Raw genomic sequence first — 27,130 nt, 5'->3', positions numbered from 1 at the left:
CTTTTCATAAGCCCCGTCAGGCAAGGCAGGCAGAGAATGAACTGGCCGCTTTGTGAGTTCCATAACCCAGGGGGGATCTGGGCCTTCCTCTTCCAAGTTCAATCCCAGCACTCCGTGCGCTCTGCTGCTTTGCCCTTCTCATGCGAAGAAGAAAAGCCATAATAGCCCTCTCACGTTCCACTGCATTGTGTAAGAAACCGTGCTCGAAAAAGAATGCGTTACCAGTTTCTTCCCGAGAAGACAAAAAGCTAGCTTGTATGTCATTTATGTAGCCCCCCCTCCCCCCCACGTTTGCAACCAAATGGTTACTGAGGCAGTTTGGAACCCAAGATAAAGTGGAGTAACACACCATACAGTTTAAGCAAAGCATCAGAAAACGTCCCACGGGCATCAGATAAACAGATACGAAGACAAGACAGCAGCACTAAAACCCAGTGGCAAGAGTGAAACATAACAGGAATTCTGTATCCTTAAAAGCAGGGGTCCCCAACAGGGTGCCCACTAAGTGTTTTAAGGAAGGGGGCATGGTGGGGCTTTTGCCCTGCAAGGCTTCTGATTGGTCATGCTGACTTTAAAAAAACAAACAAACCAAACCCTTGCTGTGGCAGCCATTTTGCGGCTGGATCCGCCTCCTGAGACCAGCTGTGGTGTTGCTGCTCCCAGCGTGCTGAGTCAGCATTCCAGAGGCACCTGCAGGCTCAAAACAGTTAGGGATCCCTGCTTGAAAGAACTTTAGGCCAATAAGGAAGCCTTTGCCTGGCGCCTTAAGCCTGTGGGAGTTGGCACCAGACCCAGGCCTGTAGCCACAGTGGGGCATTTGGGGGTGGCGCCCCCACCACCCATGAGCCCTGCCAGACCCCCCACACACACACACACACCCTCCCAGTGCACCCTGCCCCATCGTGGGTAGGCTGGGAAGGAAAGGGAAGCTGCCCTGCCGCTTCTGGTCAGTTTCAGTCCCCAGGGGACTGTTAGGTTTGGGGAGGAGAGTGAAACTGACCAGAAGTGGCAGGACAGCTTCCCTTCCCTTCCCCAGCCTTGCCTACAGCTCTGGGGGCTGAGGAAGGAAACGCTCTCTTTCCTTCACTACCCTCCCCCCGGCTTAGGAGATGCATGGCATGGGTTAGGTTTATCTGGGAAGTGCGTGGTCCCTGGGAGAGACTGGTTCCAAACCATTTTGGACTTGACAAGTAAAATCATAAGCGTTCGAAGGGGCTATGGAGACCGTCTAGTCCAACCCCCTGCTCAATAAGTGAAGGGCGGGGTATAAATCCAATCTCTTCTTCTTCTTCTTTTTCTTTGAATTATGCCCAGAAATTAATTGATGGCTGCTTAAGTTCATTTTGCAGAAGTCGTGAGCCACGTTCCTGTGAGGCTGGTCTGGGTAAGCCAAAAGGCAGCCCGTCATATAAGATGTGGCATTAATCTCAGCCGGATGGGCACAGAGTCGCTATACTTTCTCCAAGCTTCGCTTTCTCCTCCTGCGATAGACGGAGACGGCAGTAAATACCGATGGAACTTCTAAGGCTAATTTAACACCATATTACCATCTCTCCATGTAAACCCCACGATGGGAAGTTTGGTAGGAAACATTGCGTGGCAAACCGACACATTGTAAAGGTTTTGAGCCGAGATGCACCCGTCTGTCTCTTTTGTGCTCGATGTCTATTTTAAAACTTAGGCTGCCTGTAACGTTATCGAAGGCTATAGAAGCGATTTTTTTAAAAGAGCATTAATTTGCCCGGAGTCTCAAGCGACTGCAAAGTAGCTTCCGGCAACCTGAGGGGATTTGGGGGCTTTCCACTGAACGTTCCCAGCTCTTGACATTTCCAAACCATGAATGTGCCGGGTATTGTGAAATGCCAGGCAGGCTGCAGAAGAAGCTGTCAAGGATCTTTCAAGGATGCGATAGCAGGAAAACCATTGTGCGGTGGCCTAGTTTGATCTGCGTGGGGGGGGGGGGGGGAGACGGATGGAAGAGATGACGCCGAACTCTAGTCGAGCTGTCCAATAAGCTAAAAGCAAGTCATATAAACATGTCAAATGCCTGTATGAGAACTTTAACTCACAGCTCCATTAAATGCGTCAATTATCAAGCTCACTTAGAGCCCACATAGGTACCGTCTCTGTGCAGAGGAACCAGAGAACGTGGGATCTGCCACGGAATTCAACTTCCTGGTACATCTTCACTTGTATTTTTTTTTTTTTAATCCCACCAAGTTTCTAGCTCTTTAAGATAAATCTGTGGCCGATGCCTCGGGACAATCTCAGAAGCCCTCTTATTAGATAAAATCAGGGGTCATTTCCTGCAGAAGCACACAGGAGCGGAGCTCCGTCAGTAAAGAGCCCCCGGGACGGGCACGTGCAACAAGCCCCACCCCCTGCTCCCAGCAGCCCTCAGTCAGAGCAAGAAGCAGCCAGGTAAGTTGCAGAGCCCCCCCCCGACCCCCCAGTCCAAAATAGTCCAGTGGCACCTTTAAGACCAAGTTTTATTCAGGTACCAGCTCTCCCTCCTCTGCGAGGGCAGATCTACATGCGTACCCCCCCCCCAATAGCTAGCAATCCAAAACAGTCAAGTGGCGCCTGAGTGGTGGGTGTTGCTTTCTGACACACTTCCGGTGATGTCAGGGGGCGTGGCATATGCAAATAAGTTATGCTATTGAGCTCCTGCACCTCCTTTTCTACAAAATAAACCCCTGGTTAAAATAAAATATGCAAAAGAAGCAGGGTGGGCGCAAGTTTCTGCAATTGGCTCAGGCTGCAGGATTCAGCTTTTCTTGATGCGGGCTTTCGGTTTCTGTGCTAAGGTACATCAAGACGTGAAAGAGAACCTATTTCAAAAAGAGTCAAGAAGAGATTTGATCTATACCCCGTCCTTCACTATCCAAAGGAGTCTCAAAGTGGCTTACAATGTCCCTTCCCCTCCCCACAACAGACACCCTGTGAGGTAGGTGGGGCTGAGAGAGCTCTCTCGAGGACTGCTGAGAGAACAACTCTGAGAGAACTTGTGACTGAACCAAGGTCACACCAGCAGCTGCATGTGGAAGAGTGGGGAATCAACCCCGGTTCTCCCAGATTAGAGTCCGCACTCCTATCCACTACACCAGACTAGCTCAAACAATGTAGCATTCTGCTGGTGTAGCTGCCCTAACAGCTCAGACTAGCCCAGTTTCGTCAGGGCTTGGAAGCGAAGCAGGGAATCCACCAAGGAAGGACTGGGGTTGCCACGCAGAGGAAGGCAATGGTGAACCACCCGCACTCATCTGCCTTGAAAACCCCACAGTCCTGGACTCACAGTGAGTCAGTTATGACCTGACGGCACATGAGTGTTAACCTTGACATGGCCCAGCCCAGCCTGATCTCTGGAGCTAAGCAAGGTCGGTCCTGGTTAGTACTTCGATGGGAGCCCACCAAGGGAGTCCATGGTTGCTACACAGAGGCAGGCAATGGCAAACCACCTCTGAACATCTCTTGCCTTGACCTGGATGGCCCAGGCTGGCCCGATCTCATCAGATCTCAGGAGCTCAGCAGGGTCGGCCCAGGTTAACACTTGGATGGGAGACCACCAAGGAAGTCCTGGGTTGCTATGCAGAGGCAGGCCATGGCAAAACACCTCTGAAGGTCTCTTGCCTTGACCTGGATGGCCCAGGCTGGCCCAGTCTCATAAGATCTCAGAAACTAAGCAGGGTCAGCTCTGGTTAGTCCTTGGATGGGAGACCTCCAAGGGAGTCCAGGGTCGCTACGCAGAGGCAGATCACGGCCAACCACCTCTGCTTGTCTCTTGCCTTGGAAGGTGAAAGAAATCATAACGGTTATGAGATGGAACTTCATGGGGTCACCATGAGTTGGTTGTGGCTCAGGGGCGTGCTTTGCCTTTTTATCTGCTAGTTCCCGAGGCTTTACAGAATGTTGTTCGTAGGCATGATTGCACCAGTGTTAATGGTGGTGTGCAATGTTCCCTCTAAGCGGAGTGAGTGTGAGCTAGCTCAAAGTTTTTTAGCCTCCGGCTCACACATTTTTGTCTCAGCTCAGGAAGGATGGGCTCCAGAGCAAACTAACTTGTGCAGCAGCCAAATAGTTCGCTCGCTCACAGCTTTAATGCCAGTAGTTCACAAAGTAGAATTTTTGCTCACAGGACTCCACAGCTTAGAGGGAACATTGGCGGTGTGCCTGATTGTCCAGTTTATATAACACAGTCTCCATGTCTGCAAAAGAGGCAAAACCAAGGGAGGCACTAAAGTTCTTTCGCCAGCCAAGGTCAAGGGTAGATGGTAGTATCTCTGTTGTCTGCAAGGTTAAATGATCTCTGTGTGTGTGTGTGTGTTTTAAAATGCTTTTAACAGAAAAGCACCAGGAGTCTATAGACGTTTGTAGCTCATCGATGTCAGAAGCTTGGAGCAGGTGGGGGAATGCGATGAGCTCACCGGTGTTACAGAATTTAATTGACGTAGCCGTTACAGATTGCAGTTCTTAAAAGTCTTGGGGAATTCAGTAGCCTAGGGTATTAGTTAATGGCAAATTTTTAACACTCTGCAAACTGGCTGTAAAGATTTTGTTTCCGAAAAGCTGCTGCGAGGACAGTTACTTCATGTAGGAGAAGCAGCATGTATAACGGGAAGTATCAGAAAGTGTAGAAGCAGCATGTTCTTTATGAAAGGAAGTGAAATACTTTGTTGCCAGAATATCAAGGGCATTGCTCCTAGTTTCTTTGGCACTAAAGGATTTTTTTAAAAAAAATACAGTGTTTTGCAAAATAGATGATGTTGGGCATGTAGAAACACTGGTGGGGTGGCGTTCGTTAATGATGGTCATTACACTCTGAGAATTTTGAGAGGGAGTAAGAGGCGAGTTTTCCTCCATCACGTCATTCTTGTGCTTGGTTCAGGAGAGGCATGCCCTGGCCCAGCATATGCATGGAACCAGGTTTGGTGTGAGAACCAGTTTGGTGTAGTAGTTAAGTGTGCAGGACTCTAATCTGGGAGAACCGGGCTTGATTCCCCGCTCCTCCACTTGCACCTGCTGGCGTGACCTTGGGCAAGCCATAGTTCTGGCACAGCTGTTCTTGAAAAAGAGCAGTTTCCGTCAGAGCTCTCTCAGCCCCACCGACCTCACAAGGTGCCTGTTGTGGGGGAGGGGAAGGGAAAGGAGTTTGTAAGTCGCTCTGAGACTCCCTTGGGTAGCAAAGGTTGGGGTATAAATCCAATCTCTTCTTCTCTTCTTTAAAACATGTATCCCTGTTGGATATGGGTGAGGAGGGGGGGATTGGATGGCTGTTTGCTCAACTAAAAAGGTAATTGAGGGCCTGGGCTTGCTTGTAGTAAGGAGCATTAATGTTGCTAAGAAGAGGGTGGCACATGCTCATTCTTGCAGTACACTTCTGTGCAGAGTCACTCCGGCCAAACCCATTGATTTCAGTGGACGTGGACCGGAGGAACTCTGCATAGAACCGCCCTGTTAGCACGCCACTTGCGAAAGTCTCTCTGCATGATGGTGTTCCTGTGGAAGGCTCTGCTGATCCATAATGTGGGAAGCAGCATAGCCATTTATTTGTGAAAACAAGGACCTCGGTGGGGGCAGAGGGTCGGCGGGGGGTCCGTTGGCTGTCCTGCCGAGCGTTTGACAGGCAGCGGCGGCGTTTTGGTTTCTCTTCCCAGCGCCTGGATCAAAGTGGAGCAGCTGAAGCCCTACCATGCTCACAAAGAAGAGATGATCAAAATCAACAAAGGCAAGAGGTTCCAGCAGGCCGTGGACGCGGTGGAAGAATTCCTCAAGAAAGGCAAAGGCAAGGACCAGGTGAGTGTTCCTGGGGCATCCAGGCCCTTGGCGCAGTGGAGGCGGGCGCTTGTTCTACGTGGCCTTCGGTAGATCGCTAGAGATTGAGCGTCTCCAGGATTTCTTCTGTGCAGCAGGGGCTAAGATCCCATTTGGGAAGCAGTCAAGGGCGGCGTTCCCTCAAAGCTGAGTGAGCGTGAGCAGCTCAACAGGTTTTTTAGCCTCCGGCTCATGTATTTTTGTCTCCGCTCAGGAAGGACGGCTCCGGAGCAAACTTATTTATGCAGCAGCCAAATCGCCCGCTCACAGCTTTAATGCCAGCAGCTCACAAAGCAGATTTTTTGCTCACAAGACTCTGCAGCTTAGAGGGAGCGTTGGTCAAGGGTGGGAGCTGCCTGCCACGGCCCTGACGTACTTACAGTAAACGGAGACAGAAGGGCCTGTAGATCTGTGCCCGCGGTCTTGGGATATGGTTGCGTGCTCTGGAGTGTTAGACTCGTGCCTGCCCCCCTGTGAAGTAGGCCCTTGCTTAGGAAATATAGCTGTACCTCCCGCCTCTTTTCAGAACTAGTACCCCAGTCCTGGTCTGTCCTGAAATCGGGGGGGGGGGGGGCCGGAAAGGGAGCTGCCCAGCAAGACTCCTCCTTGCCTTGTTGTGTGTGGGAGGGGGAATCGCTGGCCGCCCGTGCCTCACCCTTCTGTTCTGTAATCTCCCAGGCATCTCACAGCTCCGCCGAAGAGAAGAACCGGCGGAACTCCAGCGAGGAACGAGGGAAAGCGGCGGCGGGGGAAGAGAAGCGCAAAGCCGGGCTGCCCGACGGGAAGCCAAAGAAGAGGGTCTCGTCGGTCTCCTCGGAGCGAGGCTCCAAGTCCCCGCTGAAGAGGACGTACGAGCAGAGCCCCCGGAAGCGTGGACGGCCCCCCAAAGACGAGAAGGTTTGTGTTTGGCATCTCCTCCCCGCGTCCTGTGAGCTTGTCTCTAAGCAAAACTCTGCCCGCTCGAAAGAGGGTTTGAGGTTCTGTCATTCTCCTTTACGTAATTACGTCATTCTCCCAGGAGCTTTGACTCTCAAACGTTCATGCCCTGAAAGTCGTATCGGGTCTCCGAGGGGATACTGGACCTCGATTCTAGCTGGACCGCCGCAGACCGGCACGGCTTCCCTGTGAAAATCTCCTTCTCTGAAGGCTGTTGTGCTTTGGTTCTAACCCTCCCAGAGTCTTGCCTTCTAGAGCATGCGTAACACGGCCTCGTTTCCTTTGAAAGGATGTGTGCCTCTGGGAGTTCTTGCTTTAACCTAGTAATTGTAGCTCTCTGTTCCCTGGAAGTGGCTTTTTTAAACCACTGAGTGAGTCCTGGGCCGGTCTTCCTCCAAGAAAGTGAGGCAGTGTTGAGGAGGAACTTCAGCGCTCCATAAGTACGGACCTCCCAGCCAAGCTGAGGCAAACAAAGTCTGGGCTGAAGGCGTGTTTACTGGCGTCTTCCCTTACACTCCCGGCCTAGTATTGTTTTTCTTCTCTCTCCCCGGCCCGGTGACTTCTGACACCAGACAGACTTCTGGACAGACACCGGACAGACTTCTGGCATCCGGACAGACATGCCCCATTTCTCAAATATGGGAGTGGGGGTCAGGAGCCAATGGGCTGCAGGGGCAGCTGCCCTGGGCTCTTTGGTGGTGGGGGGAAGCACTCATACGCCCCAAAGGGGAGCAGAACAAGAAGAGCAGGCCCCTGCTGCTGCATACAGCTGCCCTGTCGGGTCCAGGCAACTGGCTTCCATTGGCACAAGTGGGTGGGTTGGACATGTACTGCATCCAGGTCAGGAGGGTTGGACAGGCAGTCTGCTCTCTGCCCTGTTGTTCACCCTCCGTAGGAGCTGGTTGGCTCCTGTGTGAGACAGGATGCTGGACTAGATGGACCTTCACTGGTCTGATCCAGCAGGTAGCGTCTTATGTTCTCCTGAAGACCTCAGCCTCTGTGCCTTGTTGTTGGCCTTCCAGAGGAGCTGACTGGCCACTGTGTGAGACAGGAGGCTGGACTAGATGGACCCCTGGTCTGATCCAGCAGGGCTCTTCTGATGTTCTTATCAGGGGGAGACCTCGGCCTCTCTGCCCTGTTGCTGGCCCTTCAGAGGAACTGGTTGGCTACTGTGTGAGGCAGGATGCTGAACTAGATGGACCACTGGTCTGATCCCGCAGGGCTCTTCTGATCTTCTTATGTCTTTACTTGCTGTAAGGTCATCCACCAGTTAACATCCCCCCCCCCAACCTATATCTTACAGAAGAGGCTCACCCCAAAGAGTTGCCCCACAGAACAGCTGGATGCAAACAGCAAGCCACTCCCCCCCCCATGGCTGACCTTCTGCCTAGATGCTCGCTAGGCATTCAGCCCCACTGATCTTAGTGGGTCCTGAGATTTTCAGTCCCCTCTTTAACTGGCAAGCACTAAGGGTCCAGTTATGCAGCCGACCCCACCCTTTCTAAAGGTGCTGACACCCAGTCTTCAGATGATTTAAGTCTTCTCAATCCCGCCATATCTGGACTTTGTCCTGCTGACCGCCAGCCAGAACAGCTGCTGCCTGGGGGGGGGGGGGGAAGCATACCGGCCACCTGTTATCTAAATTCTACTCTGCACCGATAGCCTCCGTCCTGTCCCCACCGTTGGCTTTAGCAACTGGACTAAGAGCCAGATGCAGTGTGTCCAGAAAAGGGGACAGTTTAAAAAGCGACTTTACCTCTTTCCCCTTGCATCGCCCCTTCGGTAATTTCTTCATGGCAACAGCGGCTAGCGAAGAAACTGGAGAGCGAAAGGAAGGGAGCCTCAAAAATAAGCCCCCACCCCAGCTTGGGACATTGACTGGGAAGTGGCCGCCGCCCCATGGCCACACATCAGGGCGTTGACGGCACTGCGGCCGCAGTCCCAAGCAGCCTTTTACAGGGAAATCAGCCTCAGTGGGACTCGCTTCCGAGAGACCACACTTGGACTCACCCTGCAGGGATTGCTATGTTGGTTTGAATCATCCTGAAGCTGCCGTTTTGCACCTTTTTTCTTACTTTTGCTCGATTTGGTCAAGGAGGCGTTCTGGCTCACCTTCTCCCAAGGCTTTGGGGTGGGAGACAGTGCCTAAAACGCACATTCGGTCAAGTGGGGGGCGGAAAGATCAACTTCTTTTTAAAGCAACAGTGAAGAGATTTCCTCCCCCCCTGCCAGTAGCCCTCGAAGACCAGCCCCACAATCTATCATGTCACATTGCCTGCAGACCCCAGATTTGGCAGGCGATGCGGGGAAGGCGATTTTGCCGCGCCAAGGAGGTTTCTTTTGTGTTCTCATGTTGCCGTGTACAGATGAGCCCCTCCCTCCCTCTCGCGTGGCCCAACACAGTGAAGTCTCTCCCTTTTGGTCAGTCTGCCTCTTCTCCCCCAAGGTCATAAGCCGCCACACTGCAAACTCCCCCCCCCCCGCTTCGTGTACTGTTGTGCAAGCCGCCTGCTCCTCTGCTGTTTCAGCAAGAGGCCTCCCTCTCTCTCTTTTTCTGAGCAGCCTCTTCCAAGAAGGGAATCTGGCAGCGTTCAGGACGGAGGCTTCTTAAAATGTTCAGAACGTTCCCCGGTTGCTCTCCGGCGTCCCCAGCCTCCCACACAGCTCTCGAGGCCCTGTCGCCGGGGCGTCGTCTTGATTGCCTTCCTTGTCTCTCCACAGGATCTGACAATCCCGGAGTCGAGCACAGTGAAGAGAATGATGACGGGGACCGTGGCGGGCTTCAAATGGCCACCGAGTGTAAGCAGAAATGATTTTAAGACTCTCGGCTTTTCCGTGGTCTAGATCAGGGGTGTCAAACATGTGGCCCGGGGGCCGGATCAGGCCCGGCCCCCCCTGAGGGCTTCCGTCAGGCCCGCAGTGGAACTGGCCATCTCCTGCTTCCAGTTCTGCTGCTGCTGCTGCTGCATCATAGCTTGCTTCGCCAGGCTCTCTTAATCACTCAGCCATTTCATGTTTTAACCTGGGTCGTAGACTCAGAACTCCGAGCATGAGATTTCCGTGCTAAATGTCAATAAATCAAAAGTAGGTTTGCAGCTTACAGAGCTAATGTTTTGAGCATGTTTTTATTTTAAGTTAAAAAAAACCACCTTGTGTTTGTATCCTTTATACAGTTTATATCTCCACTACCTGGCATTACATTTTATGTCACACACTGCCTGGCCCAACAAGGTCTAATTTATGTCAGATCCGGCCCTCCTAACAAATGTTCGACACCCCTGTTCTAGATCTTTCCCGTGGTCTGGATCTTTCACAGGCCAGTCAAGTCAGTTTATTATTACAGTCATCGACCAGTACATATCAATTTGAAAGACAATATAGAAAAATTCCCAACAGTATCCTAGCTGGTTATGAGCCAGAAAAAAACCCCTTAGTAACATAAAAGCTTATAAGTTATAAAAAGATATAAAGGAAATAAGTAAAACTACTGTTCAAACCTTTTAAACCATTTAAAAAGTCAGTTTAAAGCGATTTTTGTTAAAAGGTAGAGATATGGTCTATTTGCCTTGCTTTCTGTGTTCCTTATATACCTGGGCGCAGAACCTAGCTACCTGTCTTGATGTATGATGATTCCTATCCGACAACAGGTATTCTAATTTTAATAAGCTTCCCAGTAGAAAGGCAAGTTGAGGGCAAAGTTACCCTTTAAACAATTTAATTAAGGCATACAGTTTAGCAAGGAGAAAGAAGAAGAAGGAGAGATTGGATTTATACCCCGCCCTTCACTCAGAGTCTCAGAGCGGCTTACAAATTCCTTTCCCCTCCCCTCCCCACAACAGACACCCTGTGAGGCAGGTGGGGCTGAGGGAGCTCTTTCCAGAACTGTCCTTGAGAGAACAGCTCTGACAGAACTATGGCTTGCCCAAGGTCATCCAGCAGGTGTAGAATCACACAGAGTTGGAAGGGGCCATGCAGGCCATCTAGACCAACCCCCTGTTCAGTGCAGGATCAGCCTAGAGCAGGGGTGTCAGACTGATCTGTTACAAGGGCCGGATCTGACATAAATGTCTCTTTGTCGGGCCGGGCCACGTGTGCCATAAAACCAAATGCTGGGTACCGGAGATAGAAACCGTATAAAGGACAGCAGCTGGTAAGCTCCGAGTTGGTGCGTCCTCACTGCAAGGGCCCCTGGGGTGGGAGGGGGGTGCAGAGGAAATCCCACAGAGGCGGACCAGAGAGGCAGCAGTGCCACGCTGGGCAGATGCTCCCGCAATGTTTGACTGTTGCAGGCAAGGTTGTTCTGCTGTGCTAAGGCCATAATGGAGTGGCTCTGCCCATTCCCCCCCCCCCAGCACTCCCTCCCTTGTATCAGTTGCTCACGGGCCGCATAAGAGCCCTGGACGGGCCTGATCTGGCCCTCAGGCCTTATGTTTGACACCCCTGGCCTAGAGCATCCCTGACAAGTGTCTGTCCAGCCGCTGCATCCTGTGTTCCTCCACAGGAATCTTGGGGTGGGGTGGGGACTTTACTCCACCTCCTTGCTTTCCTGCCTCCTCTCCCAACAAAAAGAATGCATACAATGTTCCCTTACCCTTGCAAGTCATTAATTGCACGCCCAAGGCAGATGCAGGCTTGTAGCAGTTTAGGGGAGTCCATGTGAGTTTCCAGACCTACCCGTGAAAGTGCAGCCACCGAATTCCGTCCAGCTTTCAGAGCCGAAAAGGCTGATACTGCTGGGGAAAATGTTTTAATGCTTGTAGGTAGCCATCTTGGTAGCAGAGGAGGAATACAGTAATACAGCATAGATTTTTTTTTGGGGGGGGGGGTTCAGTTCCGACCCGTAGCCGAAAAGGTGATGGCAGTTACCGGATTGGTGCTGAGGGAGGCAGGGGAAAAAGCTGGCAGAGATATTTGTCTTTTCTGAAATCAATTCTGGGTGCTTTAAAAGTACGCAAGTTTTCAAAGCTTGAGCAATCTTCCTGATTCGCAGTAAGAACCTAAGAGACGCCATGTTGGATCAGGACAGTGGGCCCATCCAGTCCAACACTGTATCTCACAGTGGCCAAAACTCAGGTGCCATCAGGAGGTCCACCAGAGGGGCCAGAACTCCAGAAGCCCTCCCACTGTTTCCCCCAAGCACCAAGAAGACAGACCCTCACTGCCCCAGACATAAGAACATAAGAGAAGCCATGTTGAATCAGGCCAATAGCCCATCCAGTCCAACACTCTGTGTCACACGGTGGACAAAAATACCAGGTGCCATCAGGAGGTCCATCAGTGGGGCCAGGACACTAGAAGCCCTCCCACTGTTGCCCCCTGCCTCCCCCCCCCCCAGCGCCAAGAAGACAGAGCATCACTTGCCCCAGACAGAGAGTTCCTATCTGTACCTTGTGGCTAATAGCCACTGATGGACCTCTGCTCCAGATGTTTATCCAATCCCAATGCGACACGTTCATGTTTAAGTATATTGTTTTGCCTGATCCACATGTCCCGTGAAGTCAATTGCTCACTTGATCCTGGCGTCAATTCTTGGAAATGCTTCAGTCAGCGCTGTGCTGGTTTTAACGCAGAAGTGTTTTCGGATAGCGAAACACTTAAGCTGATCTGAGTGAGGAAAGATGCTAGAGTGCCCTTCTAAGTGCTGTGACTGAGCAGTTCCGTTTTGTTCAGCGGGGTTTGCAGTTTCATAAGTGTACTTAGGGGTTGCCGCCAGTGTTCCCTCTAAGCTGAGCTAGTGTGAGCCAGCTCGCAGTTTTTTAGCCTCCGGCTCACACATTTTTGCCTTCGCTCAGGAAGGAGGGCTCCAGAGCAAACTGATTTTATTCAGTAGCCAAATCGCTCACTCACAGTTTTAATGCCAGTCGCTCACAAGGCTCCACAGCTTAGAGGGAGCATTGGTTGCCGCCTTCGAAACAAGAAGACAGATCCAGTTTTTGAACGGCAAAGTGCTGGGAATGTGTGGGGAGAACTCGCCTGCAGAATCCGTTTCCCAGCATTCCTTCCGTCATGGAGTACGGTCAGCAAGGCCCCTGTGTATGGATATTTCGTCTGGGATATCGCTTTCCTTCTCCTGGCTGCCGGGTTAGTTGCGCTCCGCAGCCTGTTGGATTGGAGATTCTTTGGTTCTCTCTTGTCCCCACGCGTACCGACTCCACTCTGTTTCCAATAAGTCGGGAGGTAAGCAGGAGGCACTGAAGTCACGTCAGGGTTTGTGAGCCGTCGCCCATTCTGAACTTCCCTTTTGCCCGGCTCAGTTTCCCCTCTTTGCAATTGCAGCCCGTGAAAGACGGCGACCCCCATTTCCACCACTTCCTGCTCAGCCAGACGGAGAAGGTGAGCGCGGGTTTGGGCCGTGTCAAATCAGGATCCGGGACCATCCCGAGGTGGCCGCTCTCCAGCCACGAATGGATAGATTCCACTCCAGACGATGGCAGCCTGGTCAGACGCATGGTTTAGGTGTACCTTAGCCCCACCGCTGTAAGGTTATGATTTTGGGACTCCCCTCTCCTGAGCAGGCCAGACACAAACTTCTGGGCACCAGCCATTAGCTTGACTTCGGCATTAGTAAACATCTGTTCCCTTTCAGCTGAAGCTCAGTGGCATCCCACAAGAATCGGTGCTCGGTAGGGCATATGCACTGGGCGGCTTTGGGAGGCCGTAGAATTATGGATGTGAGGATCCGAGATTGCAAAGGGATAGCTGCGTCAGTCTGCCTTTGAAATCTCTCTCTTATATATAAAGCTAATTTCGTGTGAGTCCTGGAACACGCTCCCAGAGGCTTTGGCCCAGGGACCTGTCAATCACAAGGTCTCGCCATCCATTGGTGGCTGCATTGGCAGGGTCTCGCCATCCATTGGTGACTGCGTGCCCATGTGTTGTCAACGTCCCGCCCACCCTCCAAGGGCTCCGGGGGGGGGGGGCGGGAACACGCCTCCTCCACAACGCCACGCTCACCCAGGCCCTCTGCTAGAAGCACGTTGCATTTCGGGCCGCGACAAGGCCTTCCTCCTAGTAAAATATAAAATACAAATCCAGCAGCACCTTAAAGATTAGCAGCATCTATTTCAGCATCTGCTTTTGTGAGCCACAGCTGACTCCTTCACCCCACTGCTGCTGGTCACCCCATGACCTCGGCCAGCCTCTGTGAGAAGCTGTTCAGGAAGCGGGTCAGGGAGTCGTCGCCCTCACCTGGATGGGCCAGGCGAGCCCGATCTCCTCAGATCTGGGGAGCCCAGCAGGGGCGGCCCCGGTGAGTGCTCGGATGGGAGGCCAGCAAGGAAGCCCAGGGTCGTGGTGCAGAGGCAGGGGGGGGCCAAGCCCCCTTTGGGAATCCCATATATAAAGCTAAATTCGTGTGAGTCCTGGAACCCGCTCCCAGAGGCTTTGGCCCGGAGACCTGTCAATCACAAGGTCTCGCCATCCCATTGGTGGCTGCAGTGGCAGGGTCTCGCCATCCATTGGTGACTGCCTTGAAAGCCCTCTTCAGCTCGATGGCGCTTTCCGCCACTGTCCGACGGAGCCGGTGCTTTAACTAGGTGCCGCTGGCTTGAGTCTCACATCTTTCCCTGTTTCCCTGACATTCCTTCTTCCTTGAGGAAAAGGGCTGGGCTGGAAAGCCATCCTCTCTTCCCTGATCCAGCTATAAGCCAGTCAGTCTTCTCAGCCAGTTTGGTGTCGTAGTTAAGTGCGCGGACTCTAATCTGGGAGAACCGGGCTTGGTTCCCCACTCCGCCACTCGCACCTGCTGGAGGACCTTGGGCAAGCCATAGTTCTGTCACAGCCAATGTTCAAGAGATTTCGCTGCTGGATAAACTAGTTTGCTCTGGAGCCCTCCTTCCTGAGCCAAGACAAAAATGTGTGAGCCGGAGGCTCAAAAACTGTGAGCTAGCTCACACTAACTCAGCTTAGAGGGAACACTGGTCACAGCTGTTCTTGAAAAAGAGCAGTTTATTTCAGTGCTCTCTCAGCCCCACCTACCTCCCAGGGTGTCTGTTGTGGGGAGGGGAAGGGAGTTTGTAAGCCGCTCTGAGACTCCCTTGGGTAGTGAAGGGCGGGGTATAAATCCAATCACTTCTTCCCTGCTGAGGGATCTTTCACTTTTGCCCTTTGCTGATGTATTCGTGATATCTGCCAATGTCGTCTTGCAAGAAAGGGGGGGGGGTTGAAGGGGCTTGGGGAGCTTTGCAGCAGAGAGAACTGTTTGCTCTTCTCCTAGGGCGAGCAGACTTGGGGCGTAGGCCCTCGGTTTGTTCCTAGGGGACGGCCTCTTGAGAAAGGGGCTCTGAGCCGCTAGCCTGCAAGACAACAAGGCTGTTTGCTGGATTCCTCCCAAATGTGTTTCTCTTTTCTCCCCCCCCCCCCCCCCCTGGCCGTTTGCTATCAAGCCATCTCGAAGAAGCTGAAGGTGTGTGAAGAGGTACAGCAGGCTTTGCTTTTGATCTGCCCTTAGTCGATGTCTCCAGAATGCGGGCCCCCGTTGGCTCTGAAGTGAAATGGTCCCTTTTGTGTTCTTCCCTCCCCCGCCCCCCCACCTCCAGGAGACCGGATCCACGTCCATACAGGCAGCAGACAGCACGGCTATTAACGGCAGCATCACGCCTACGGATAAGAAGTAAGAGCCCCCCTCTGTTGGGGAGGTGTTTAAATGCTTCCAGGCCTGCTTTTGACTGGGGAGAGGCAGCCCAGTGGCCTGAACCCACTTAAATGGGGACCGGTCATCTTCTTCGCCTGCCTCTGTGTGGACTCTGAGGTGAGTCGGTTCAACTTCAGAGAGGAGGATGCCCCCCGACCCCCGGTCGCTGTGCTCCCAAGCATCTGTCCTCGCAGCTCAAAGGAGAGGTGTTTGATAGCTGGCACTGCAGTGTGGATAGCATACGTACACCGCAGACTTACAATCTACTCTGCAGATCTTCCAGATGATCTACAAAGCCAGTTTGGTGTCGTGGTGAGGAGCGCGGACTCTAATCTGGGAGAACTGGGTTTGATTCCCCACTCCTCCACTTGCAGCCAGCTGGGTGACCTTGGGTCAGTCACAAGTTCTCTCACAGCTGTTCTCTCAACGGCAGTCCTCGAGAGAGAGCTCTCTCAGCCCCACCTGCCTCACAGGGTGTCTGTTGTGGGGAGGAGGAAGGGAAAGGAGATTGTGAGTCGCTCTGAGACTCTTTCAGGTAATGAAGGGCGGGGTATAAATCCAATCTCCTCCTACATATACAAAGATTTCGGTCTTGCAAGGAGACGGGCTTTCCAGGGTAGAGAAATTTTGCACGTGGAACTTTCCGAGCAGCTGTGTTGCCCTGTGCCCAGGAGCCACTTTGGAGGGCCAGAACCTCCTGGCTTCACCCGTTGCCCTTGCAACAAACATCCGGCGTGCAGCATGGATCCGGGGAGCTGAGGACATATCGGTTTCCTTGGCCAGGGGCCAGCCCAGCCCCTGCTGTACCGTTCCCCCCTCCAACCGCTGGCGTTAACGACAATTCAGGTCCTCCCTGGAGGGACCTGGTTAGAACTGCTCTTCTCTCTGTCCAGTGACCGTAGCGGTCCAGATACAGAGCAGCCCTTTCCAGGCATTGTAAGCTGGGAGAAGGAATTTTCATGTAGGGGGTGGGCCTAGAGGGATTGCAGCAACAGGCACTCCATCCCTCCGCCAGCACGGGTCCCTTTGGGGTGACTCCAGTCACAGTCTCCTCGTCATTCCTGGCTGTAAGTTTGTGAAACGGGCCACCGCTCCATCTAGAGGTCTTTATCCTTCCTGAAGACTTGGAAAAAGGGCGTGCTTATCGCTGGCTTCCACGGAGTTATCCGAGGTGAAGCTCTTCAGAATGACCATTTGGGGCAGGAGCTAGTATGGGGCAGTGGTTAAGAGCGCGGACTTTGATCTGGGAGAACCGGTTTTGATTCCCCACTCCGCCACATGCAGCTGCTGGTGTGTCTTTGGGTCAGTTCCAAGTTCTCTCAGAGCTGTTCTTGAGAGAGCAGTCCTCGAGAGAGCTCTCTCAGCCCCACCTACCTCCCAGGGTGTCCGTTGTGGGGAGGGGGAGGGAAAGGAGATTGGAAGCCACTCTGAGACTCCTTCGGGTAATGAAGGGCAGGGTATAAATCCACCCTCCTCCTGTTTTTGAGTTATTCTGGGTCCCGAAAAGCAACCTGTGCGGTGGTGGCTGGTGTGTCTTGGCTTACCATGCATGTGATTATTTTAAACAGGTTATTATAAAATTGCCCCCATTGAGTTCTCGGTGGGCGAAGAGCGGGCGAAAAGCAGCGCCGTAAATCTGCTTGCAGCCTTCGCGCTTACGAGCAGGCACGCCTTTGGCTTTCTCTGCAGAATGAGGAGCCCCGGAACAGCAGAGAGCCATAAGTGAGGGCGGAGCTTGCCGTCGCAATCCCGCCCCCCCCTCCCCCACCGTACATCCCTTTCCCTCGTTCTCTGAAAACGGCCAAGGTTGGACGAAAGCAACTGAACCGCCTTGGGCTCATCACTCAGCACCATTCAAACTGTGCCAGGCAGGGTGGGCAGGTGGATTGAAGAAGGAGTAGCCCCGTGTTCGCCTTCTGTAGGTCCCTCGACGAGCAAAACCTTTAATGTCTTTTGCCAAAAGTTATACAAGTAAGCCAGTGGCGTCGGAACTCATTTGTTGCGAGGGCCGGATCTGACGTAAACGCCACTTAGTCAGGCCGGGCCACGTGCGCCTTAAAGCATAATGCCGTACAGCACATTCTCTTAAACTGCCCGCTGTACACTCAGCTACGTTTACACCTGATTAGTCCTCTCCTTCAATTCACTAAGGTTACAACCAATAGAGGTATTGAATTCTTGCTAGCGGACAAAAAAACCCGAAGTTACTGAGCAGGTGGCGGAGTTCCTGGCAAATATACTCAGGGACCGAGAAAATGAGGAAAGGGGAGAGGAAAGGAGGCGGAGAGATAAGGAGAGAAAGTGAGAGAGAGAAGGTGTATTTTTGATTCCGTTTCAGATAGATAAATTTCTTACTGCAACTGTTTTAATTACTCGAGATTACTGTTCCAAACTTTTATCACTTTGTCCTATTATTATTATTATTATTATTATTATTATTATTATTATTATTATTATTATTATTATTATTATTATATACAATGATACAAATTGCTATACTTTGATGGTTTCTGTTTGTTGGCATATGGGCTGACTTGTACTGTTATTCTTTCTTTAAAGCTATTGTTATGCCAATAAAGGTTATTGGAATTGGCAGGGGGGGGGGTTTCCAAAGGAAAACCCACCTGGGTGGGCTAGAGAGCCAGTGGTGCACCGCCGGGCAGATGAGGGTGTTCCGCTGTGGTGAAGCCATGATTGAAGTGGCTCCGCCCACTCCCCCCCCGAGCAATCTCCTGTTCCCTCCCTTGCACTAGTTGCTCGCAGGCCGCATAAAAGCCCCGGATGGGCCGGTTTTGGCCCCTGGGCCTTATGTTTGACACCCTTGAAGTAAACAATACACACATTACTTAATACTACTTTTCAGGGTTTTACCATATATTTGAGGATCTTGCAACTGTATAATTTAACTTTCTAGCTGAAATCTTTCTAACCTAAGAATCTAAACCCCACTTAAGATTCTAAAGCAAGAGAAGGGCCGTGTTCCGTTCAGAAGGAAGCTCTCTAGCAGCCTTGCCTGTGAAACTTTTTGAAAAATGTTTGTTGCAAAATAACAGAGATTCTTGAAAAAAGAACTGAAACAGGAGGACATCCACGGCTACCTGTCAGGTCGCTGGATTCTTTGTGAGTAGATTTTCATCACTGTACAGCTGAGGCACATTCAAGTACCACTTCTCAGAATTTATTGTTAGTGAGAATTCATTCTCAGGAAGATGGTATATAGTTGAATAGAGTGTGACCACAGTGTATCGGAATACTGAATGGTAAAGATACCCCACATGTATGATGTGTCCAATTCATTCCTATTGAGGATTTCAGCGAGAAAGATTTCCATTAGAAAAGAAGTTATATCGTTACAAGGTCCTCAAATATGTGGCAAAAAACTGAAAAGTAGTATTGTTTAAGTAATGTACGTATTGTATACGTGTATACCTTTTGGCAAAGTACATTAATGTTTTACTTACCGCAGTGAGCGTCGTTCTTTTGCGGTTTAATTCACCGTGAACCTGGTTTTGTTTATTCCGTAGGTCCCTTGGCACAAGGAAAGGATCGAACTGTAATACCAAAGTCTGGTCCGGCAAAGGCCTGTGACCAGTGCTTCCTCTAAACTGTGGAGTCTTGTGAGCAAAAATTGTACTTTGTGAGCTACTGGCATTAAAGCTGTGAGCGAGCCATTTGGCGACTGCGTAAATTAGTCTGCTCTGGAGCCCATCCCTCCTGAGCGAAGACAAAGATCTGTGAGCCGGAAGCTAAAAAAACTGTGAGCTGGCTCACAGTAACTCAGCTTAGGGGGAACACTGCCTGTGACCAGTAAAAGCTACCCACAGTGTGGTTCCTTTGGGAAGAACCTGCCAGGAACTTCCCTTCGACATCCACCTTGTCAGGTTCCCCCGCCCCCCCCCCCCCCCCCCCCCTCTGTCTAACCACGGACAGGAAGAGGTGGTCCCTTGGTACCTTCCAGGAATGGCCCTCTGACGCTCGAGTCATCAGGCACTTCCTGTCACCTCCCCTCCCCGAGTGACAGGAGCCGGAGTTGAACTTCCTGTTTCACTCTTGGAGGCAATTTCCCGCCTGTTGCCCACACAGAACAGACCGCAGCCTCTCTTTTATTTTCTTTTTGCCGCTTCAGCCACCGACTCTCAGGATGTCGGTTTTACAGCCCCGCTGAAGGGGAAGCAAAAGTAATGATGAAGGTGTTCAGGTAAGCCCCTCCCCTCCCCCCATAGGGGAGGGAGACAAACAGCAAGCGACCCATAAGCCGGCGAAGAAGGGGAACGGATAGCCGGTTGGGCTAGGCTTGCGGAGGCGTGGGCTCAGATCTCTACTCAACCTGCAAGTCGCTGTTCAGTCGTTCCTCTCTCTCTCTCTCAGCCTCACTTGCTTTGCGGAGAAGGAACGAAGTTCGAGTCCAGCGGCACCTTTAAGACCTTGATAGAGATTTGTTGGGGACCCAGTCCTGACGCAAAGGGCCGGTCGTCTTATTCAGTGATGTCCCACCGATCAGAGTGCACATAGTTGTCATCGCCCAGTGACCGTACAGATGTGGCTCTGTGTCACATGGCTGCCAGGAAATCTAGCGTGCACACTTCTCTGGATACACAGATCCGTCGTGTGCATGCACACGAAAGCGAATACCCAGAACCAGTGCTCCGTCTAAGGTGTGGAGTCTTGTGAACAAAAATTCTCCTTTTGTGAGCTGCTGGCATTAAAGTTGTGAGCGCGAGCCATTTGGCTCCTGCCTAAATCAGTTTGCTCTGGAGCCGTCCTTCCCGAGCGAAGACAAAAATGTGTGAGCCGGAGGCTAAAAAACTCTGAGCTAGCTCACACTGACTCGGCTTAGAGGGAACATTGCCCAGAATTATACTCTGTTGGTCTTCAGGGTGCCACTGGACTCAAACTTGGTTCTGATTGCAGAGGAGGGGAGGAGAATGTTTTTCTCCCCCCCCCCCCCTGCAACCAAGAAAATATAAATAGCTCCTTGGTAGATATCAAAATGTACTGAAGAAGCTGGGCTGAGTCTCAGCTGCCGTGTACGTCCGGGAGTGACTTGCTGCCATGCCGTCCCATTGGCGTGTTTCACCTTAGCAAGTGCAGACGGCTGTGAGCTGGGCGGCAGGCACACAGGAAGCTCTCGCGCGTCTGTGGTTAGCTTCGTCCAGATCCGGTCGGAGGTGTCAATGAGAAGAAGACAGCGACATAGTACTGTCTGTGAGGTTCCTAGAGTAACTTCCTCAGCCGGGCGTCACCTTTCTGTTTGACTGGAAAGCACTCGCGAGTCCCTCCCATGCGCAACAGCACGACTTTCTCTTCTGTTGTTAGGTTGGATAAGGAATTTGACCCGTTAGCGGAAGCTTTCCCTGACCCCCAGCCTGGAGTGGCCACTAACAGGTGAATTCCACAGGGACGGCCCGTGAGCGTCGGTAGGAACATAAGCTGGAGAAAAAGAGAGTCTTTGAGGAGTTCGGAGGCTCTTTTTGGTTTGAAGGTGTGAACTGGACGTTTCAAATGAGCCCCTGGTTACCCTTACGTAGGATAACGGGAGGAGGTTCGCAAATAGTTAACGGAAGGGAAGTTGTACCTCTACAATGTCTGTAATTGATATTCTGCAAAGAAGGGTTCCCTTTTTTGTTTAACTTGGAAAATCCACCCCCCCCCCCCCCCCCCCCTAACACAACACGAGGGCTGCGACTGTGGCGTTCTGTTCTGAAAGTGCCAGGTTGCTATAGAATCATCACTTCAAAGTCTTGTCCTCTGTGATAGATTTTTAAAAGGCAGCGGGAGGCCATGGCACACGGGCACGCCGGCAAAACGTTAGGTTTTTTAAATGACCCTCGCACCGACTTTGTGAGTCAAGGCGGCCAAAAAGTCTGTGCTAGATTTTGAGCCTGAATTTCTCTCACATGCAGGCCCCGAGACCCTGTCCGCCAATGCCCCCTCTAAGCTGTGGGGTCTCGTGAGCCAAAATTCTACTTTGCGAGCTACCGACATTAAAGCTGTGAGCGAGTGACTTGGCTGCCGCGTAAATCCGTTTGCTCTGGAGCCCTCCTTCCCGAGCGAAGGCAAAAATGTGTGAGCCGGAGGCTGAAAAACTGTGAGCTAGCTCACACGAACTCAGCGTAGAGGGAACACTGCTGTTCGCTACTTTGCGCTGCCTCCGACTTCTGCTCTCACCCAGCCGCCGGGCCTCTCCTTGACCTGGTGGTTCTCTGCGGCAAATAAATATCCATCCTGGAGGCGGCGCGCTTTATCTGTCTAAGTAGAAAGAGAGGCCTACATGGCAGGACGCCTCGCTGCCGCAGGGAGCAAGGATTTGACGTCAGTCATATAATCTTTTTTTTTTTTTTTAAAGCACTGCTTTTGCACCCTTCGGTTCCTACATTTTAAGAATGCCCATCGACCCCCCCTCCGCTCTTAGAAACAGCACACCTTGCAGCAAGTCTCTCGGTCTTCCTGAAGCGTGAGCCCCAGGAGGATTGGCACAGGAGCCTCCGCCCTGAAAGAATCTTCTGCTCTCGCTCTCTCTCTCTCTCTCTCTCTCTCTCTCTCTCTCTCTCTCTCTCTCTCTCTCTCTCTGTACGGCTCTCCAACGCTAACCGTCTCCTCTCCTCCCCAGGATAGGGTTCCTGGGTCTCGGCTTGATGGGAAGCGGCATCGTCTCCAACCTGCTGAAGATGGGGCACACCGTCACCGTCTGGAACCGGACTGCGGAGAAGGTAAGGCTCGTTTCGTGGCCCGGCACAGAACGACATCGAGCGTGAACCCAAGTGGGGCCTCGATTTGCCGAGGGAAAGTGTTGAGCGTGACCGTGGTCCTGAGCACGGTCAGTGAGTTTTACTGAGTTGGTCTCATAAGGGGGTTGGTATGAGAGGGAGGGGCTGTGGCTCAGTGGCAGAGCCTCTGCTTGGCATGCAGAAGGCCCCAGGTTCGATCCCCGGTTGCCTCCAGTTGAAAGGCTTGGTAGTAGGGGAATGTGCAAGTCCTCCGCCCAAGACTTTGGAGAGCGGCTGACTTTGATGAGCCACAGATCTGGTTCAGTATAAGCCCGTTTCACACGTTCCGTGAGACGAGCCATTCGGTCCAAGTTCTTGACCCCCGCCTTTCCTTCTCTGCAGCCTGGCTGAGATGCGTCCTTCTGAGCCTGCTAATTGCCCTGACAAAGCTAGCCTAAATTATCGCACTGTTTCACAGTAGCCATGGCAACAGCTTTGTTCCTCTGACTTCGTTTTTTGTTTCTCCCCCACTCCGATCTTTTTATGCTGCCTTTGTGGCGGGTGGCAAATGCTCTGCCTTCTGGCCTCTGGAACAGCTGCGCCCACTGTTGTGTCGGTGCCAAGGCTTTGGAGAGAAAACGTCTCACCCGCCTGTTTAACATAGGCAGAGCGGGGAGCAGGCCCGTAGCCAGGATTTTGTGGCTTGTGGGGCAGATTTCCCCCCCGACGGGGCCGACGTTCTCAATGCAGAAAGAAAAGCCGTTTAGCCAATAGAAAGCTGTTACCAGGATAGGTCTCTAAATGCAGGCTGTCGACCCCTTTAGAGGACAGTTCTCAATGCAGAAAGAAAAGCCATTTAGCCAATAGAAAGCTGTTACCAGGATAGGTCTCTAAATGCAGGCTGTCGACCCCTTTAGAGGACAGTTCTCAGCTGCTGCAAGTTAATCCCTTCTGCCAGCCTAACAAGCCAGCAGGTGGGGGTGATGACTTCTGTAGTCAAAAAAGCTAACACTTTGGCAGAAAAATCTCTCTTAAAGAAGACCAGTTTCTTGACACAGAGTCGGAAGGGATCCTAGAGGTCACCTACTCCAACCCCCTTGCTCAGTGAGGGAATAGTCCACAACAGAACCCCGGTCTGCTTAAAGTAGCTCACGGCATTTAAAAAAAATGATTGAAAATGATTGAAAAAAGCATTTCCAGGAGAAATCCTTGTGGGGCTGTGCCTTTAAGAAAGGGGGCAGAGCCCCCCAAAGCCCCACTGTAGCTACGGCCCTGGCGGGGAGAGACGTCTGCACATCCCTCCTCTGCAAAGCAGTGCTTGAGGCCCGGCTGTCCTGCAGGCTAGCTTGATCTCGGAAGCTAAGCGGGGTCGGCCCTGGCCGGTATTTGGATGGGAGGTGACCAAGGAAGTCCAGGGTCGCTACACAGGAGCAGGCAATGGCCAACCACCTCCGCCCTGACCTCAGTAGCGCCAGCTGGCCCGATCTTGTCAGATCTCGGAAGCTGAGCAGATTAGCATTTGGGTGGGAGACCACCGAGGAAGTCCAGGGTCGCTACGCAGAGGCAGGCAGTGGCCCACCCCCTCTGCTCTCTTGCCTCGAAAACCTTACGGGGTGGCCGTGAGCGGGCTGCGTGCTGGGACAGACCCCCTCGGAGCCGCTCGCCTGCCGTTCCTGCAGGAGGACGGTCGCCTGTGGGGGCCTGGACCAGCTCCTCTGGAGCCCAGGGGTCCTTGGGAATCCCTGGGTTGTCCCGCTAGGTCTTCCCTGGAGACAATTGTCCTGACGAGCGGCAGCTGCAGGACTCTCTGCCTCTCAAGTCCGTGTGAGCGGGAGAGGAGGAGAAAACCTGCTCCCTCGTGGGCGACATCGTGCCGTCTGCCGCGGCCCGTATCGCAACCCCTTTCCAGGGCTGAAGTGGGAGGCGCCTGGGTTCCCTCGCCCAGCGGCCCCCGCCTCTGACACGTGGCTCTCTGTGGCTTTTGCAGTGCGACCTGTTCATCCAGGAGGGGGCGCGCTTGGGAAGAACCCCCGCCGAAGTGGTCTCCACCTGCGACATCACGTTCGCCTGCGTCTCCGATCCCAAGGCGGCCAAGGATGTAAGGATTACCTCTGTGTGCTTGCACGCGCCTCTCTGTCCGGGGTGTCCTGCGTGGAATTTCTTTTTGCCTTCCCCCAAACCCTTTCCTGCAGCCATCGGCTACGGATCCGGAACTCCCCCAGAGATATTTTTCTGGATGACTAACGTCGCAGAATGTCAGTGCGCAGGAGTACATAGGTTACGGCAGGGCTATTTTTGGGCAGGAACGCACAGGAACAGAGGTCCAGCTGGCTCCCGAGTTGGCCACGCCCAGCAGGAACTCATTAGCATAATAGGCCACACCCAACAGCAGAAACTCATTAGGATTGGCTACATTAGGGGTGTGTGGCCTAACATGCAAAGGAGTTCCTGCTACAAAAAAAGGCCCTGGGTTTTGACAACAAACAAGGTAAACAATAACAAGCAAAAGGTGGGTGTGGCTGGATGACCACACTTCTGGTAACTTGGAGGTGCGGCCTAATATGCTAATGAGTGGTGCTGTCAGGGGTGTGGCCTAATAGGCTAATAAGTTTCTGCTATTGGGTGTGGCCTATTGTGCTAATGAGTTCCTGCTGGGCTTTTTCTACAAAAAAAGCCCTGGGTTATGGCCCTTCTACCGGTTTAAAGCTCTGAACATATTTTGGATGCATCCCTTATTCCCGAAAGAACATATCTGAAGTTGGGTATAAAAAGAGAACAGTGGTTGTACTCAACTCATAGTCTCTTCAGTAAGCCTTTCCCTCTCCAGTTCACACACGCACACACAAACCTTTATTGATATTAAGAGCACAAATCATAATGGGAATACTACAAATACCAAGGTACATCAGTCGCTTGCACTTTAGCTGTTCATGTCTTCTGGTTGCATAATATCTGGCTGCAGAATATAAAAATTTTGCAACAACCTCCATTATTCCGCGATTAGATAGAAGAAAGTGAATAATTGAGTCATCAGAACGCCAACTCTTACCGTCTAAAAGTGGAGTGATAAAGCGAGATCGAATATCCCTATAGAAGGGACAATAAAGTATAATGCGTGTAGTGGATTCTATGTCTTTTAGAGGGCAAGGACAAAATCTGTTAAGAGCAATGCTCCCTCTAAGCTGTGGAGTCTTGTGAGCAGAAATTCTGCTTTGTGATCTACTGGCATTAAAGTTCTGAGCAAGCAATTTGGCGGCTGCATAAATGAGTTAGCTCTGGAGCCGTCCTTCCTGAGCGAAGACAGAACTGTGTGAGCCCGGAGGCTAAAGAACCGTGAGCTAAATCACACTAACTCGGCTTAGAGGGAACACTGGTTAAGAGGATCTTTCCCTGTTGTTATGACATCATGAAGGAAATATCTTCATGAATATCTGAAAGAGATGTGCCTGCCATTCTGATTTTTTTTGGGGGGGGGGGAACAGCCCCGTGACCCTGGTGTTAAAAGTTTGAGAAACAGCCTTCTGGTATTTTGGGCCATTGCTAACCTTTTTATCCCATCCTCCCTCCATGGAGTTCAGGTTAGAGTACACAGGGGCTCTCGTCGCCTCCCCTTTTCTCTGTCACAGCAACCCTGTGAGGTAGGCTAGGCTGACAGACGCTGAGTGGCCAAATTATGCTCCGAGCTCAGTCTGTGGAGTGATTTTAAAAACGGCCCCGTAGGTACGACTCCCGGCATCCGTTGCAGAGTGCCTTAAAGGATCCTGATGTGGATTCCCCCTCCTAGCAGCCCCGCCCTGTGGGAAGAGTCCATTGTCTTGTTCCTGTTCTACAGGTGGGGGAGCAGAGGCTGAGGGAGGGACCGTCCAGAGGCGGGGTTTGCCACTTGCTCTCCCAGGTTGAGGTTTGTGGTCCTCGGAGTCAGGACTTGGGCATTCAGTCTGTGCTTGGCTTAATCGACACTCTTGTTGTTGTTTTTTTAAGCGATTTTTAACAGAGGGTGTGATGAAGAAGAACGCTTGAGTCTGTGCACAGGTTTCTCGTTCTCCTGGCCAGATGGCTCTTGGGCGTCCTGCCCGAGTGCTTCCCTCCTCCCCATAGCTCAAAATGGAACGCAGCATTGAGTACGGCGGTTAATGCTTGGCCTGGGGGTGTGGAAATAAACCAAAGCATGGCATCATCTCCCCCCCCCCCCCCCCCCCCGTTCTGCACCGAGGACATTTAAAGCAACCTGCCAGCATGGCTGGTTGTTAGTCATCACCCTGTAGCGCAAACACCAGCAAGCCTGTTGCGTCCCTGCCTTCCCTCCCCCCCCCAAAAACCCCTCTTCAGAGCATTTGAATCCACGGGAGGTTGTGTGCACATTTCTGCCCCGAAGGAAGATGAGACGCTGGGAGCAGTGTCTCTCCCGTGCAAGGATTCATAGTGGTTGCCGCAGGGACATCAAATGACGCTTAAGATTTCTGTGAGACCGTCTTAGTTTCTACGAAGTCTGGTTTTCCTCAGTGCATTACATGGGGCGGTGGAGGGAGAGCGGCTCACCCTTCCCCCGGCCAGATGTTCCTGCCAGAATCCAGAGGTCCCTTTTAAAGCACCTAGCCCTTGAGCGGCATGGGGCAGAGAGAGCTGAGAAAGAGAAACGCCTTCTCCCTCTCTCAAAATACTGGAACTCCATGAAGGTGATGGGCAGTGGGTTCAGGGCGGACCAAAGGAAATAGTACTTTACACGGAGAGTGATAAAAACGTGGGATTCGCCGACAGAGGATGTCGTGATGGCCACAGGAATGAAGAGGTTTAAAGGGATTTCATGGAGGATCAGTCTGTCGATGACTGCTAGCCATGGTGACTGAGGGGAACCTCCACATTCAGAGGCACTGAACCCCAGAGGAACTGGTTGGCTGCAGTGTGAGACAGGATGCTGGACTAGATGGACCCTCCCTGGTCTGATCCAGCAGGGCTCTTCCCATGTTCTTATCAGAGGAAGGCCTCATCCTCTATGCCCTGTTACTGGACCTTCAGAGGAACTGGTTGGCCACTGTGTGAGACA

General features: G+C 52.2%; 1 protein-coding gene across 1 annotated transcript in view; it reads left to right on the top strand.

Moving 5' to 3' along the window:
- The window catches only part of GLYR1 (glyoxylate reductase 1 homolog (Arabidopsis)), a 53,942-nt gene that overhangs the window by 15,224 nt on the left and 11,588 nt on the right, over nt 1–27,130 (top strand). Inside the window, exons 4-12 of the mRNA XM_015419411.1 lie at nt 5,655–5,793; nt 6,490–6,708; nt 9,469–9,546; nt 13,024–13,080; nt 15,113–15,163; nt 15,285–15,358; nt 20,696–20,764; nt 21,990–22,089; nt 24,074–24,184. Coding sequence (XP_015274897.1) covers nt 5,655–5,793; nt 6,490–6,708; nt 9,469–9,546; nt 13,024–13,080; nt 15,113–15,163; nt 15,285–15,358; nt 20,696–20,764; nt 21,990–22,089; nt 24,074–24,184 — 898 coding nt within the window. The remainder of the gene's footprint in view (nt 1–5,654; nt 5,794–6,489; nt 6,709–9,468; nt 9,547–13,023; nt 13,081–15,112; nt 15,164–15,284; nt 15,359–20,695; nt 20,765–21,989; nt 22,090–24,073; nt 24,185–27,130) is intronic.

The sequence above is a fragment of the Gekko japonicus genome, unplaced genomic scaffold, assembly GCF_001447785.1.
Source record: "Gekko japonicus isolate JY-2015 unplaced genomic scaffold, Gekko_japonicus_V1.1 scaffold513, whole genome shotgun sequence".
Taxonomy (NCBI): Eukaryota; Metazoa; Chordata; class Lepidosauria; order Squamata; family Gekkonidae; genus Gekko; species Gekko japonicus.
Note: the sequence above shows the minus strand (reverse complement) of the source record. Positions and strands in the feature narration are given on the sequence as shown.